The following is an 18114-nucleotide window of genomic DNA, read 5'->3' on the forward strand; positions in this document are numbered from 1 at the left end:
CATGAGTCTAGCAAGCAGCAAGTTTTAGAATAGTGTCTTTTAAGAAAGTTGTAGCAATCCCTTAAAGGGAAGCACGGTTAGAAAGACATGTAGTACAAGTTAAAATCATTTGATATGAAAACCCCCTTTAATGTTTTCGTTTTAATAAAATTTGTAAAATTAGTTTAACCAGTAGGTCGCCATTGTTTGTGATGACGCAGGGCGGTGACGTCACACGGACACGCTGCTGGACTTTTACAGTGTCACTCTTTAACTGCATGAACATGTTTTCTGTTCTGCCCTTCCAATTTGAACCCAAGCGGAACATTAATAAGTAGGACAGCCCTGTTGATATTTCACAAAAACGAGCAGCAAAAGCAAAATAAACAGGAAAGACGGGATGAGACGAGAGTAGCGTATATTTGTCAAGTTTGCTGGTGACGGCACTCTCCTGCTCTAGTGACTGAGCAGGAGAGTGATCTCAAAAAATGTTTGCAGATCTTCACGGTGAACTACTGTGTGATCCAACTTGTTTCAATATTATGATGGCGAAAGCTAGCATCCAGAGCTGTCATGTGCTTTACATATCATACAGTGAAACACAGCAGTTTGATTATTTTTGCCGATAGCCCATGCATCACAGCACACGAACACTATGATGCAGTTTGTCTCTACCGAGACGTCTAATGCCTTGGTGACCGAGAGAATGCTACCCTACCTTATTTATGTAACGTAAACGCGCTGTCCAGATTGTTGAACATCAACTCGTACTATCTTTTAAGAACTACATGCCTTTCCGTGATTCCCTTTAGGTTTTAAGAAATGCGAGACCAGTTGTTAATGTACCCAAGTAGAACTTTACCATATCTGCACTTCATTATTTATATTTATGTAGTTTGTCTGTTATTTCCTGTCTATCCTATTATATGTATTGTATTGTCTGTGCAGGGAATGGCTGCTTATCTGTATGAAACCGAAACAAGTACAGTAACAGCATTGCTATTGGCACCCCCATTATCATGCTGATGCAGTCATTCCTGGCGTAAAGTCACATTAAACGTCTAAATGCCCTGCAAATATTAACTCTTTCAGTGCCATTGATGATGATAGATGTCCAATCATGTGGCTTTTTTTCATCCATCTGTTGTGAATTTAAATGAGTTTGTCACTAATAGACGTCCAATCCATTTGAACTAGAAGGTCTGATGTAGTTCAAATGGATTGGACATCTATGCTGTCAATGGCAGCCAGTGAGTTAATACAATTGGATTATTTTTGCAAAGGAATGTTATTATTTTTACTGTCCACAGTCTTGGTTGCTACAATTCTGGTATTTTTTTACGTAATCTTTAACTTGGTGTACTGTAGAAGATATTATTAAAAGACCTTCATATCCAACTTGATGCAAACTCAAGCCACACGTACACTCAGAAAGGAAAGGAAAGACTATATGTAGACTATTCAACCGAGCTGTTTATTTGAGTGAATTCTTTCTATGAATATTACTGTGTTTTGAGTTGCATGGTTCGTCACCCTGTAAGATTTCTCCAGACCCTACTTCTACCTTACCCCTGTCGTTGTGCCACCTGTTCAGTTTCTGCATGCATCTAACGGATGCACAAAGTGATCTTGAATGTCTCACAGGAGACAAGAAGAAAGAAGTGGATGACTGGCTGCAAACTTGCTCCCTGGAAGACAACCGGAACCAGAACCATTCCACCACAGTTCCCATAGCTAATGGTCACTATCTGGCACTGGTTCCAGGCAATAGGAGACCCATCGACCCAATTGTTGCAGCTCAGTTTGCCCAAAATGAACAACCTTTAATCGAGAGCAACGACACGTGTGGTTTGCGTGGGGAACAATTGCGGAGGCTGGTGGAGCACCAGGAAAAGCTTCAAGAAATGCAGCACCGCCAAGAACAGGAGAGGCAGAAGAGGCAGTGGTTGGAAGAAGAGCGGCTGCGGCTCGAGCAGCAGAAGCAGTTGGAGAAGCAGCGAAGAGAACTTCTCCAGCTGCAGTTGCAACAACAGCAGCAAGAGCACCGACAACGCAGGCAGGTTCTGCAGTGGCAGCTGGAGCTTGAGCAGCAGTACCGCCTACAGCAGAAACACATCCAACAACAGCAGCAGCTGAGGAGGAGCCCAACCGGTGTAATGCTCTCTCCATCTTCGGGTTTATGCACAATCTACGAAGCCATGGAAACCAGTGATGAGGATGATGACACCAGAGTTGAGCATAACAGAAACAATCAAGGCAGGAGGATGATGCGAGACTTCCATACACAGATGTGTCCATTGCCTCGTCAGGAAGTGGAGTGGAATCAAAAAGTGGACATTGTTCAACAACTTATCAACCAGACGCTGATGTTGTCTGGAAATGGAGAATGCCCGCCTCTCCTGCTTCTACCCGTAGGGACGGGTGGAACCTTGAATCGCCTGGATAGCAGCAAGTGGCCCAACCTGTTGGAACAGTTCAGTCCTGCTGCTACAGTCACCTCCGTCAGCAGCTATTCCCCAGACGGGCAGGGAGCTTCCCCACCTGGAGACTGGACTGTAGTGGAGGTTGAGACCCAACATTAGTCAATCAGTAAACAAAGGCAAATAATACTTTGAGTGATTTGAGCTATATTTATCAGTAATTTAAGTAGCAAGATTTAAGGACTGTCCTAACTCTGCCGCTTGTCACTGGAAGACGTCCAATTCATTTGAACTGGGGGGGTTGGGAGCGAATGAACAACTTTGTGACCTCTCTTAGTTTAAATGGTTTTGGAGTCTACCAAGGCCAATGACAGCCAATGAATTAATAATCCATTCAAATAATAGTAGGCTAAAAAAGCTCCAAGCAATGATATCACGCGGCACACTTTAAAAACATCCACATTATCAAGGCGCACAGAAGTTTTCTGCCAGTTTTTGGCAGAAACGTACAATTCCACCAAAATCTAACGAAAATTTCCCAATACATTTTCAATTGCTCCATTCATTTCAATTGGCAGAATCAACACCCTAAAAAAAGATCCATTCACTCCTTATCGATTTTCAAATTGGACCTCCCAAAAAACTCTATTGGTGGTCATTATTATTGACACAAAAAGATTTGTTGAATTGCCTTAAAATCAACAGGAAGTGCTCCAAAATCGACTAATTGACCCGTAAGTGCCCCAAAACCAATAGGAAGTAATCCGAAATCAACAGGAATTAACCCAGAAATACCCTATAACAGGGTTCACTAAATCCGGACCTCGGTGCCGCTTTTCCTGTCGTGTTTTCCATGTGTCCCTACTCCAACACACCTGAATCAAAATAATCAAGATCATTATCAGGCTTTTGGAGAGGTTGCTGATGACATAATCTTTTGATTCAGGTGTGTTAGGGGAGAGAGACGTGGAAAACACGACAGGAAAAGTGGCACTGAGGTCCGGATTTAGCTAACCCAGCCCTATAACCAACAGGAAATTATTCTAAATGTACAGGAAGTGACCCCAGAAAACCATAAAATATACAGGAAGTAGCCCTAAAATAACAAAGGAAGTGACCCAAATTAACCAATTGGCATACAATAAACATCACAGTTCATTTAAACTAGGAGGACTGGTTATGAACGCTCATTTTTCAAAGCCATCAACAGCGCTAGACATCCAATCTTTTGACTGGAAGGGGTGAATGAATGTTAATTTAGCCCTCCCTGTCAAAATGGTTTGGACGTCTAGTGCCATCAATAGCGGCCAATAACTTAAAAAGGAAGTGACCTGAAAACGCCTCCCGAATATATAGGAAGTGAACAAATACCTTCAGGAAGTAACCAGTGCCCCCCCGACCCCAAAAAAATCACATGATCTATGCGCCACATAACAATACAATTAATATTAATAAATCTTCAATTGATAAAGGCCAACTCCGTTTAAAAATAAACTAAGCTATGCAGTCACACCTATCACTGTTATGAAATATGTTCACTGGCATTGTTGCTGATCTGTTGTTTTCACTTTTGAAACTCGCACTGATGATTTACATTCAAGATGTGAGTAACGTCGGTCATGTATATGGCGGAAAACACTCAGCTGACTTGAAGTTCCGCTCCGAGACCCCCAATTTGGCCAAATTTCAAAATTGTCCTAAATGCATGTGTGATACATCATTGGAAAGCTTAAAATCTTGATTTTCTGTGGGAAGAAAATTTTTGAACAGGAGGGCATTTAAAAAACAAACAAACAGCAAAACCCTAACTGAAGGCGAGAGCATGAGAGAGAGCATAATTAAAGATGCCGTGATTTTAACGAGATATTATCTTTTCGATCCAAAGTCTCCATGTAGCATGTATTACCGAGTGTCAAGACACAACTGTGAATGGCCACAGCCGGATTTTTGGGGGGATTTTATGGGTGAAACATGGTAATATAACAAGGGCCGCGATGCAGAAATTGCAGAATCGCAGACATCAAGAAGTGGTCGAAATTTTCTTTTTCATATATTGACCCTTTTAAATGTTTTTTTTGGGGGGGGATCGATTATCATGTAAAATATTGGGGAAAATGCGACAGTAAAAAAAAAAAAAAAAATACAATTAAGCGACAGTTATGAGGTAGATATCCATGACTTATATACAGACACTATTTTATTCATTGTGACGTAATTTGTTTAAAAGTTTAAAATATGCGAGTGAATAATTTTTTAAAGTTTTTTTTTTTTTTTTTTTTAACTAGGTATGAGACATCAATAATGATTCCAAGCTAAAAATGACAGACATTTCGAATAATAAATATAATTACTTACCTTCTTTTTATGGCTGCGTTGAAACAAAAGCGGTTGCGTGACATCTGTAAATGGGGGTCTCCAGGGTAAAACGGACAAATTAAAAATAGTTCGGGTGCTTAATGCACCATGAATCTGCTATGGCAGCATATAAACGTATTGTTCTATCAAACACAACAGTTATTTTGGCTTGAAATACAGCAGTTTATTTTAAAGAGGCGTGCATGAGCAGAAACTGCTTTTTCAGCCTTGTTTGTGTTTTCCGCCATATGTAAACACTTCTATGCATTGAAGAAGTTCTAACCATGATCTTTATCTGGTCACAGTTGCATCTTTATTTTATATTTTAAATTAAGTTATGATATCCAAAACAAACATCGGGTCTAGAACTACAGTTAGCTAAGTACAGATACTGCAAACTATTAAAAATAACCTAGTTTCTGAATATCTTAATAATCAAATTGTTTTTTTCAGCCTTAATTTAATACTCATAATAATCAGAATTTTGCAGATTTGGATACGGATTTATTATTAATTGTATGACTACAATGATTTTCATTTAGTATCCCATATTTATAGACCATACTGTGTCATTGATTGCTCTTTTCCAGACATGCATATCATGGCTATTTGAAAAGTAGTAGAGCATGATTCCGTGCTAAACTCTGTTTACTTATGCTTGTATAGAATTTTCCAGAATTGTGAAGATGTACCTTAATCTTGTAATTGTATGTGTGGTTCTTAAACTGTGACAATATGCACGTTTTAATTTAATTATCATGTAGGTTTTGTGTCTGTACAGGTAAGTGCCAGTTCTGTTGACTGATGTACATGTTAGTGGACTACCAAACCCTCTCAGTGAAGCATGAAAAAAATGAGTGCAATGAAAAAGACTATTGTGTTTATCAAATAGGATTATTTCCACTCTGAAAAGGCTTTGGGCACATTCAACTGAATCCAGTCACTAAATGTTGCTGTGACTTCATCGGACAACCAGGATTTCATGGACCCCATAGAAGCATCAGTCATGGAGGACTGAAAGGGGTGTGGGAGAGCTGAAGAAGGCCCTCCTTGTCCTGTCATGGGAGGAGGGTACTGAATAGCCGGTTGAGGGGTTTGTGCGGGTGCTGGTAGACAGGGTGGGGGTGTCAGGGGTGCAGTTGTTGTCATCCCTCTGAAATTCCAAAGCTGTCCCCTCATTTCCTGGGTCGGCCAGCTTTCAGGGAGTTGCCAGGGATACCGGTGATGTCATGGTGAGGAAAGAAGGGGATATTTGGGATGAGACAATGCACCATTTTGGGAGGCAGCTGGTGGAGATGGGAGGATGGGGTAATCTTTATTCTTATAAAGTCATTATGCAAAGAGGTTTTATACGCTGTACACATGTCACTTTATTCCAAGGATTATATTTTTAATTGTGCAGGCTGAATCTGTATTTTTTACAATTTACTATTGTTATCACAATTACAATAACTAACCACCTTTCTTTAAAAGCCAAGTTTTAGATATCTTTTTGTTTTAAAGGCATATGTTCATTACTTTATTATTACCTCATTCAGTGCTTTTGACTATTTCCAATCATATGGTGTCCAATCACTCTTCTGCTGTGAATTGAAATGAGTTTTTCACTAGTACACACCAAATTCATTTGAATTATGAGGGCTAGCAGGGAATTCATATTTATTCAATAGGCGCCTGCCTTGGAGTTAAAATCAATTGGACGTCTATCGCTGTCAAAAGCCAGACATGAGAAAAAGACTAAAGGTGTGCTTAATTACATTCAACATAAGTTTGTGTGCAGTATGCGACCACATTGACCACGTTTTTTTTTTTTTTTTTGGTGCTTTTCTTCCACTTATTTTCCATTTAGTTGCGCAGTTTTTTAATAGCGATATTAATTTGGGCAGAGGTTTTTTAATGATATATTATTATATTTTACAAACCTGTCATTTAAACAGGCGTGTATAGACTTTTTTATATCCACTGTATATTCTCAAAACCATTTGAGTACTAGTGTGATCCATCGTGGTGCAAAGATAGAAACAGCAACACTGCCATCTATAGGCCAGATAAGACACCGGCTTTGTTAATGTGCAAAAAAAACATTAGTAATTCATTGACAGTAATTGACGTGAATAGACGTTCTTGTAGTGATTGATCATTGCCAACCCTCCAGTTTAAATGGACTGGACCTCTATCACCGTCATTTGTAATGTCAGCCAATGAGTAAATAACTTTAGGATTCCTTCTACGAAATATGAATTGTGAAAGCAACTTGCACAGTACAGAATATAAATTATTAAAGTAAATAATGTTTTTTTTTTTTTTTTTTTTTTTTTTTTTTTTTAAAGCTATACAGTAAAAATACATACATATAAAGAAATACAATTTATGGGAGAGAATTTTATAGGTTAACGGTTTTATATACCTGACATTATGTTATTTGAAAGCAGCATGTGTACAATATTGGCTAATCTGCAGTTTACTAAACCTTTAACTAACATACCACATAAGATATTTTTTTAGGACAAATAGTAGTGATAGCTGAAGTGTATTCACTTTTTTGTCAACAAATGTTTATATCCAAAACATTCCATCTCTAATGTGCAATTAGGCACACCCGGCCCTATGCATGTTTAAAGTTCTATATGCCATTTAAAACATTATTGTCCAGAGTGCCTAAACCCTCCTGTTTATTGTCTCTGGACATACCTAAAATGTGTTTACATTAAAAATACTAATGTTAAATGTGACAACCTTTTTTGTTGCACAACTACTTTTGATGTTCATTTTGTCAGATATTTTCTGTGCAATCGTTGTGTTAAAATAAAAATGTGAAGACTTTTTGACATTTGTGCCACAGTCATATTTTTTTAATGCAGTCCAAGCAGAATTTCTTAACTTATTATAGAGTTCTTTTCATATACAATTAGAAAATGACAGTTTTTATCTTGGAATTATTATTAGTCTAATACAATTGTTGCGATGTCACTTAGTATGCTCATGTTTCTTTCTTTCGCTCCTCCCAGTCAAAATTAATTGGATATATAGCGTCGTCCATAGCAGCCAGCATAATTTGCAGCACACTATATTATGAGGCACTATACAAATATATGGCGGAAAACACAGAGAGGGCTGAAAAAGAAGTTTCTGCTCTTGCACCCCTCTTTGAAATAAACTGCCGTATTTTAAGCCAAAACAAAGGGTGTGTTTGATTAAATAATATGTCTATATGCTGCCATAGCAGTTTCAATTTTCAATAAGCCCCCGAACTATTTTTGATTTGTCCATTTTACGCTGGAGACCCCCGTTTAAAGACACCGCACAACCACTTTTGTTTCAACCCAGCCATAAAAATAAGATTATATTTATTATTTGGAAATGGCTATCATTTTAAGCTTAGATTCATTAATTAATATCTAATATTAAGTTTGAAAAAAAAGACTTATAAAAATTATTCACTCCCATATTTTAAAAGTTTAAACAAATTACGTCAAAATGAAAAATATAGTGTCTGTAAATAGGTCACGGATATCTACCTCATAACTATTGCTTTATTGTATTTTTTTGTTACGGTCGCATTTCCCCCGATATTTTAGATGATAAATAATCAATCCAAACAAAGAAAAATTGGGAAAAAAAAAAAAAAAAAAACGTTTAAAAGAGTCAATATTTGAAAAAGAAAATCTCGACCACTGTTTGATGTCTGCGGTTCCTGCATCACGACCCTTGTTATATTACCATGTTTCACCCATAAAATCCCCCAAAAGTCCGGCTGTGTCCATTCACAGCTGTGTCTTGACTCTCGGTGATACATGCTACACAGAGTTTTTGGATCGAAATAAGGTACAGTGGTGGTCAAAAGTTTACATACACTTGTGAAGAACATAATGTCATGGCTCTCTTGAGTTTCCAGTTATTTCTACAACTCTGATTTTTCTGTGATAGAGTGATTGGAACAGATACTTCTTTGTCACAAAAAACATTCATGAAGTTTGGTTCTTTTATGACTTTATTATGGGTGAACAGAAAAAAGTGATCAAATCTGCTGGGTCAAAAATATACATAAAGCAGCGCTAATATTTGGTAACATGTCCCTTGGCCATTTTCACTTCAATTAGGCGCTTTTGGTAGCCATCCACAAGCTTCTGGCAAGCTTCTGGTTGAATCTTTGACCACTCCTCTTGACAGAATTGGTGCAGTTCAGTTAAATTTGATGTCTTTCTGACATGGACTTGTTTCTTCAGCATTGTCCACAAGTTCTCAATGGGGTTTAAGTCAGGACTTTGGGAAGGCCATTTGAAAACCTTAATTCTAGCCTGATTTAGCCATTCCATTACCACTTTTGATGTGTGTTTGGGGTCATTGTCCTGTTGGAACACCCAACTGCGCCCAAGACCCAATCTGCGGGCTGATGACGTTAGGTTATCTTGAAGAATTTGAAGGTAATCCTCCTTTTTCATTATGAACTCACCTTGAGTTCGGGTTTAGAGGTTTAACTTTTTTTTTTTAATGCCCTGCTGTTCAAAATTTTTCTTCCCCAGAAAATTGAGATTTTAAGCTTTTCAATGATGTATCACACATGGAAAGAGGACAATTTTGAAATTTGGCCAAATTGGGGGTCTCAGACCGGAACTTCAAGTCACCAGAGTGTTTTCCTTCATATGGCACTCAGGCGACTTGAAGTTCCGCTCTGAGTCGTTTTTTTTTTTTTTTTTTTTAAAGATAAAAATTAGACATCAATTAATGATTTTAAGATAAAAATGACAGACATTTCGAATAATAAATATTAAATTTAAATTACTGAGCTTCTTTATATGGCTAGGTTGAAACAAAAGCGGATGCGCGAGGTCTGTAAACAGGGGTTTCCAGGCTAAAACAGACGAATTAAAAATAGTTTGGGGCTTAATGCACCATGAATCTGCTTTGGCAGCATATACACATATTGCTCTATCAAACACAACAGTTATTTTGGCTTAAAATACAGCAGTTTTTTTTTTTTAAAGAGGAGTGCAAGACCAGAAACTGCTTTTTTAGTCTTGTCTGTGTTTTCCACCATGTACTGTATATGTTTTCCTTTGCAAAGTTAATAATGCCCATTTTTATTGACACTGTCAGAGTGATATGAATATGGAAATGCAATACTGTTCCTCACCACTGCTGTACTACAAGTACAGCAATTTACCTTTTAGTTTGGATTTCATTGTGCAGGCATACTTAATAATATGGCTACTGAGCTACTGTGTACATGTACCAGTATTAACAAGAGAAGCTAATACAGGTCCAAACGCTTCCTTGCTGTAGTTCCCGCATATCAATTCAACAGGTTCAGATGATCCAGAGAGATACTCTGGTAAATGCTGAATTACATCAAGCTGTCTTGAATAGCTATAGTAACAACGCAGGGAAATATACCATATTTTCAAAATAAGAGCTTGTTTTGCGTAACAAATAATGAGGCCTTAGTAAGTCAGCTGATCGTCAATCCTCGGTGACCTATTTATTTTCTATGAGGTTTCTTCTTCTTGAGGCTGCTGTGAGCTGGAGTCTAAACAACCTTCGCATGAGAGCTAGGGTACACCCATCCGCTGTAAGAACAGACCTTGACAAATCTTTGGCGTTGTCACCCAACGTGTTAGCCGGCCTCCATTCGATTCCTACTTTTCACACTTCAGGTTGCCGCCGTGTTTCCCGATACTCATAACGAAACCCCCAAACAGGGTATTTGGGCCTGTACATCGTGTCACTTTCTCAAAAAGCTACATGGTGTTCAATTTCCAACTGTATGCTTAATGACAAAATGAAACGTAACGGCTAGTTTGCCACTTCTAATTGGCTCCAAGAAATTGTGAACATTGCTAACTATCTTAAATAAATAAATAAATAAATAAATAAATCACAAGTACATAGTGGGACTCCTGTGAAAGTAGGAGGTGTGGCCCAGAAGTCATGTATTTTGACAGATTGCCATTTAACAATTCTGGCCAAAAAATGTCAATCTTTTGCCAGAATGGAGACAGGCTTTTAAGACATTTCCTCGGCTTCATTTGTACACCCCAGAACTTGCTACTTGGCTACATCCTGACCTGGTGACCAGTCAATAGCAGGAAGATGTGCAACCTTATGATGTATTCAGAGTTTGCCAAAGTTCCCCTTTTCAAAACTGGTAAAGATAATTCAAATGAACTATTATTATTAATCATTAACGCATTAGCTGCCATTTACAGCGCTAGACGTCCAATCCAGTTTGGTAGGGTGGGGCAAATGATCAAACGATCATTCACCCCTCCCATTCAGAAAGGATTGGACATCTAGTGCCATCAGTGGCACTCAAAAATTGAGCGTTCACAGCTGTCCTTCCAATTTAAAATGAATTGGACATAACAATGGCAGCCAAGTGAAATTAAATTTTGTCTATCGCCGTCAACGGCAGTGAAACATGATCCCCCAATGGCGGTCATCCCAATTTAAATGGATATGATGTCTATTACTGTCATTCATTCAAGGGTGTAGGATTGCATAATTTAAAAAGACACCAATGTTGTGGAGGTGGGAAACACATAACTGATTTTGCTACCGAAAGTCCGACCTGCATCAGAGTAAGCATAACATTAAAATGTGTGAACTTGCTGACCTGCAAAACTGGAGTAGGAATCTGCATAGAGAGAAGTGTCCTTCTGTTTGTGTTTTCTATTGTTATAGTTAATTAAACTGTGAGGAATGTAGTGAACTCTGCTGGAAACTATCAAACCAGAAAAACGTGAGCAAGAAGCTGCTTAGAGATAGACGGGTGCTGCATAAGCTCAAATGTTGCTCACAAAACACAACATAATCATAACTATGTTACATAAAAAGAAAAAAAATGTTTTTAACTAGCGTTGCGTTCGACGTAATGAGCACCCCTGATTTAGCATATCAATTAATTAGGTTCATATTCGTGAGAAATGTAGCCCTGACCCCCATTCACCCAATCTGTTTTGTCTTATGTCCCATCCAGAGCAAAAAGTGTGCATGTAGGTAATGGTGTTATATCGTCCCTACCAATGTTGAGACCAAACTTACGCCCTTGCTGTCAATGGCAGTGAACGAGTTAATTCATAAAAGACATGTGTATTAAATAGTGCTGTCAATTTTATCGCGTTAACAGGCGGGAATTTTTTTTTTTGGGGGGGGGACGCATTTAATGCATGCACGGAATGACCCACTCATCATTGCCTCAAACAGATTACAATAATGCCGTTTTTGCACATTGAGAGCTAAAAGGCAGTGATATGCGAGTGAGCACAGGCGTTCATTGGACCGACCCTTTTATTGGCATAAGCTTTGGCAACTTTTTCACAACAAACATAACTATTTTGACAAGCGATGTGGGGAAGAACGACAGGAGATGATCTTTTTCTTAACAAGCTTTACTGAACACAATGCAGAATATATACCATTCGCAGCCACATCTGACAGTCATGGTTGCCCAACTCCCCATCATGCATTTGGACGGAACAGTTAAGTCGCTACTGTATCATTTAGTGAAAGCACAACAAAAATAATATTCCTACCTCTCAAAAAATAATGTTCAGAAAATGAAAAGCGCTCAATGCAAAGAGAACTGGCATTCCATTACAGTTATGCAAAATACACATAAAACTTACTCAGACTTTGCCTTGGCTAGATCTCTAATTAATTTAAAACTCGCCATTGACACCTTGTGGTGTATTTCAATCACTAGCTTACGTAAAGACACTGTGGAAGAAAGACAGGGAGCCCATGTGACGTCCCGATCGGCGACGTCAACAATGGTGAGCTATTAGTTTATTTTTGGATTGAAAATTTTACAAATTTTATCAAACGAAAACATCAAGAGGAGTTTTAATATAAAATTACTATAACTTGTACTCATATTTATCTTTTAAGAACAACAAGTCTTTCTATCCGTGGATCCCTTTAACAGAAAGAATGTTAATGCCATCTTGTGGATGTATTGTTATAATAAACAAATACAGTACTTATGTACAGTATGTTGAATGTATATATCCGTCTTGTGTCTTATATTTCCATTCCAACAACAATTTACAGAAAAATATGGCATATTTTAGAGATGGTTTGAATTGCGATTAATTACAATTAATTAATTTTTAAGATGTGATTAACTCGATTAAAATTTTTAACCGTTTGACAGCCCTAGTATTAAATAAATAAATTACAAAGATGTTATGTCACGTTAGGAATAAATATTTGAAAACTTTCCGAAGTCCAAACAAATACCTCACACTAGCTTTATATTTTGATAGCGTAAACCGGAAGTGAAGATTTCTCTTCCACTTTCGAAGTAACTTGATGCCTATTCCGCCCTCAGCTTCCGACAGCATTCACTATTTACCGGCGAGGACTAACTAGTGCGCAGAAGCTGGCGACATGACCCCGGGTGTCCTCGTGAGTTGGAGTGAAGCGTTGCGGTGACTCCGGTGGGCAACTCCTCGCGTGCAGAGGATGAGCAGACAGCCACCCCAGCAGCCCTCGCTCACACCGCCGCAAAACACGCTGCACTGCGCGATGCGGCTCAGGGTCCAGCCAGGAGGCGACTGTCTCCTTTCTCCTCTCCGCTCGCAGCATCTCTTGTCCGGCTTCACGTTAACACTTCCCCCGAGTACTTTACTGGACTGTTGTTGACGACTGCGCGTCCAGCGTTTGCTCGCTTTCCAGTCGCAACTGGGAAGTGCACCATGATCTGATCGTTAAAGCCAAGCAGGCTGTAATAGGAGTCACCTGGAAGCACATGATGGCCAATAACAACGAACTGCAAGTAAGTTCAGCATTTCGGTTACATATGCTCTGACCATTTCCAGAACAACTTAGCGTGCATGTTTTTTAAGGATGAGAGTGATTTGTCTGCTGGGGTGATAGAAAAAGTTGGTTTCAATTTTTTTTTTTTTTTTGATTTTGCTATCTGATTGGTTGCAGCTATTCATGCTGGGAGCTTAATTGAACTTGCAATGAACTTTTCATTGATTGCAACAGGTTTTCTTGAGTACCATTTGGACTTAATTTCGTTGTCTGCCATTGACGGTGATAGACGTCCAATATATTTGAACTGAGAGGGTTGGTCCTCCCAGTTGAAATTGATTGGACATCTACTTCTGACAAACAGTGTTGTTAATCTTACTTCAAAAAAGTAATTAGTTACAGTTACAAATTACTTCTCCCAAAAAGTAATTGAGTTAGTAACTCGGTTACCTTAATAGTGTACCGCACGTAACACGTCACCTTTGCTCATTAATATTAATGACGTTAGCAACTGTTGCTAGGGGGGTCAAACTCGCATTTGTCTCTCATGCTAGATGCATGTAAATAGTGTGCGAACAAGATGTTTGCTAAGCTAAACCTACCAATTCTATCCGAAAATGATGTCCCTGGTGCCAAATTCACTGGTAAAGATGTAGAAGAACATACCATTGTTCAGTTAAAGAGATGGCTTAAGTGTCGAGGGCTGAAAAAAACAGGAAAAAGACCTGATCCAGAGGTAGCTTTTTTATCGACACCTTTTTCTTGTGTGCATTGCCTTACACCGCTGACAATGACATTCTCCTGTTTCAACAAGCTGTCCTTTACCACCATATGCCCTGTCTTTCTTATATATTATATCTTCTGGTTGTCTTACATCTCTGACCGTTCTTTGGGGTAATTTATTTTGCTATTTTTGTATAGCAATCACAAATGCTACTCAGTGACAGCCAACGAACACTTTTAATTTTTTTCATTAATAAAAAAATCTTAATTCTATTAATTAAAAAAAAAAATTCTGGTCATTCATTGTCAGACAGAAGCAGCACGGCAAAAAGCCACACTAAAAAAATAGGTAAAAATATCAAAATGGCTTACCTCTTCGTGGCAGGCATTGGGTCAGGATTGTTATTTGTTGGACCATGGCCACCAACAAAATGTTTACTGCATATAAAGGTGAATGGCTTCACTTTGCTGGTGTTAAACTGGTCTTTTGGACGTCCGCACAAGTTGATTCATTGGTCACATTTTTTCCCCCTCTGAGTTTTTGGCTTCGGGAAACGTATGAAGAAAACATCCTTCATATGTGGATGTCTAGAGTCGTTTCTACAAGTTCCATAGCAGCAGTGATTAATCGGAATGTTCTTTTTTGAAAGATTACTGGCAGAAAACAAGCAGTACTAGCATAGGTTGTATGCGAGCGTGCTTATATGTTGACCCTGCCGGTTTAAGATTGTGACGTCACGCAGCCTTGTGGTCTAAAAATAGCATTCGTGCGATACGCTATGTAACAGTAATTAGTAACTCTGCAAAGTAACAGACGTTACTTTTCATGTTCAACTGAACTGTCTTTTTCATTCCAGAAAGAAACCATAGGTCACACTTTTTACATTTTAAAAAAGATTTCACGTATAAATTTAACATTCAAATACTGTGAGAAAAAAGCCTTTTTGTTTTTCCTTTTTGTTTTTCCTGTTGTGCTGAACCTGCACCGAACCGTGACCACCGTACCGCGGTATGTACTGAACCGTGACTTGTGTGTACCGTCACACCCCTAATATACAGTATATACAGTGGGGAGAACAAGTATTTGATACACTGCCAATGGGTTTTCCCATTGGCAGTGTATCAAATACTTGTTCTCCCCACTGTATATATATACTGTATATTTTTCAATATGCAGGTGAGACTGAATCCTTTCCATTTCTTATCCTTGCTCTAGTTGTTTTTATTTAAAAAAAAAAAAAAATCACACAAGGTTTATGGATACGTAATTAAAGAATAGTTTAGGGCAATTGACTGTTTTTGGAAAATAAAAACAAAATCAAATTATTGTTATATTGTAGCATCAACAATGACAACACCCACTTGTTGTTGATAATGCTTACTCAACAGGAAAACAATCCAATATCTGTTAATTGTAGCCACCTGAACGCCATTAACGTAATGAAAAAAAAAAAGTTGACCAAGAGTTTAAGATGACGCACGCTATGCCAAATGCTAATGCTAACGAGAACGCGAATGCAATGCTAACACTCCGAGCCACCTAGCATCGCGTTTGCAACAGCGCCACAACCCGCTTACTTCCTCCCCCCTCTCGCTCTGCTCTCTCCATGTCTCCCGCATCATTGACCCAAATTGTAGTAACGAGCGTATTTACACCCTTAGTAACGGTGTTGCAAGGATGATAAAAGTAATTAATTTAGAATACTCATTACTGACAAAAATAACTCCGTTACTAACGCAGTTATTAAAAACACTGATGACAAAACAATATAAATTTTCGACAGAAGGAGGAAATCTGGGCTTCAGCCTACTAGTGTGTAGTATGTGTTTTTTCATGCACTATCTGTTCTTGAGTAGTCATAAGTATCGAAATACAGTTGTACCTCGACATACGATCCCTTCGACACATGATCTTTTCGACATCCGACGTAAAATTTGACTCGCCATTTGTTTCTACATCCGACGACATGTTCGAAATATGACGACATGACAGCACCTCAGATGAACGCACGGCGGATTTTCTTGTGTGAGAAATGAACACAGGTTTCAAAAAGGTTGGTACAGTTGGTGAAACAAGGAAAAAGGTGACGATTACCTTTTAAATGAAGATGCAAATGACAGAAAAATATGAGCGTGGGGTGCGCATCCGTGAACTGGCTCAACAATACATCTCAACGGTCCTCCTCTGACCACCGTTCGTCAGTCTTTATAAGTTAAAGGGTATTAAAACACTAAGGGGCTGTGAGATATCAATAGAACCGTTATGTGGCAAGATAACAAATATTAATAAAGTTAACGAAAAAATAAATCACATTCATGAGCAATTAAAGAAAATAGATCGAAAATTACGAACATTTCCGAAAGTATTCCGGAAACAGCCGAATGGGGCGGAGACGTCATAACAAGGAAACGAAAGGTCGAGACAGGTGCCATCGTTGTTTATCGATGAGAGAGTTGCGTTCGTTTTATCAAAAAATCGCTAAAATGGTTCAAACCTGTCATGCTATGTGGTCTAAAAATTGCCATTTGTCGCAATTTAGTACCCATGAGATCCCGAACGCGAGAAAAAGAGCTGGACTACGCAGACAATGAGTAAAGTTCGTCCGTGCTAAGAGGGCTAATTTTGCAGACCCGGCCTCCGGCACGGTTTTGTGTGGTATGCATTTTACACCTGAAAGCTATTCGAACTATGGACAAATGAAATCAAGTTTTGCTAAGAAATTGCTGATGAAAGATGAAAGATGCGGTGCCCACCATACACGCGCAGTCACCTAAATGTCCCGAAATATCAAGAAAGAGGACGATGACTGGTTCTGATCAGACCACCCCAGGCTTATCAAAGGAGGGTAGCAGCCAAACTCGAAATGGCCAGAGTGAGTACTCTTTTATAATAAAAACATATCACGCTTTGGATATAGGACTGGACACCAGAGGTTGCGCTAGACTTTTTCGTTGTCTGTCATTTTGACTGACAGGGTCATAAAAATCCGGTCATAATCTATTTTTACCCGTCACTTAAATTTTTAAAATGATGATAATGACATTGTGGTGACCCTTTGTTTGGCATAATTCACCTTCCGTACTTGTGTGTCCATTTGGCCAAGCGCGTTACCGGCTACGACACAGTCACGTGACAGACACTTAAGAGCCGCGCGCGTTCCGGCTTGAATAGAGAGTTGACAGAGAGCAGCAGAGCTACAGCGCCTGGACACAACAATTCGAGCTAACAAGACTCTTAACATTGCATACCGCTTCAACATATTCAATAGTATTTAGTTTTCATTCATTTTAAATGAATATTCTGTCCGAACAAGCTTAACAGAGAATCCACACCGTGCCATCACACATCAAGCAGATGAATATGTAACTTTTTCTCCGCACTGACAAAAACAGCTGACTGTGGACCCAGTAGCTAGGCTACATATGGAACAATGAAATTAACAGTTCACCTGCTGTGGCCTGAACGCAGTCTCACACTTTCCTCCTGGTGCGCATGGACTTGAATTGCGTGCCCGCTTGTGCAGTTCCTCTTTTTTCACCTCTTTTATCAACACCATCGTCGTTTTGGGGCTTTTTGAAAAAACTTCGGACACTCAGTTGCCTTGACATTTTTCAGAGTAAGACCAACGACGTCATGCATCAAGAGAGACAATAGCTAATTAATATGCTCACTCGCCACCCTGTGGTGTGGGGTGTGAATTGCAACCTGTCAAAATGACAGATGGACTTCAGTTTTTTCCGTCACCGTTTTAAAAAATCGGTCAACGACGGAAAATATTCGGTTAACGCGACCCCTGCTGGACACATGTCTAAGTTATCGCTCGTAAAATATATAGAACAAATCCTTTAATCCCATTCATATTTGTGTCTGTTGGCAGAG

General features: G+C 38.9%; 2 protein-coding genes across 3 annotated transcripts in view; both read left to right on the plus strand.

Annotated features, from left to right (window-relative positions):
* The window catches only part of prr36b (proline rich 36b), a 41613-nt gene extending 38284 nt beyond the window's left edge, over positions 1-3329 (plus strand). For both annotated transcript variants that reach the window (XM_057861646.1, XM_057861647.1), the window contains exon 6: positions 1624-3329. In XM_057861646.1, the coding sequence (XP_057717629.1) occupies positions 1624-2561 (938 nt within the window). In that variant the 3' untranslated portion in view covers positions 2562-3329. The remainder of the gene's footprint in view (positions 1-1623) is intronic.
* A 9712-nt stretch (positions 3330-13041) lies between these two features.
* Positions 13042-18114, plus strand: part of LOC130932026 (serine/threonine-protein kinase N1-like) — a 77098-nt gene continuing 72025 nt past the window's right edge. Inside the window, exon 1 of the mRNA XM_057861377.1 lies at positions 13042-13530. Coding sequence (XP_057717360.1) covers positions 13504-13530 — 27 coding nt within the window. The 5' untranslated portion in view covers positions 13042-13503. The remainder of the gene's footprint in view (positions 13531-18114) is intronic.

The sequence above is a fragment of the Corythoichthys intestinalis genome, chromosome 16, assembly GCF_030265065.1.
Source record: "Corythoichthys intestinalis isolate RoL2023-P3 chromosome 16, ASM3026506v1, whole genome shotgun sequence".
Taxonomy (NCBI): Eukaryota; Metazoa; Chordata; class Actinopteri; order Syngnathiformes; family Syngnathidae; genus Corythoichthys; species Corythoichthys intestinalis.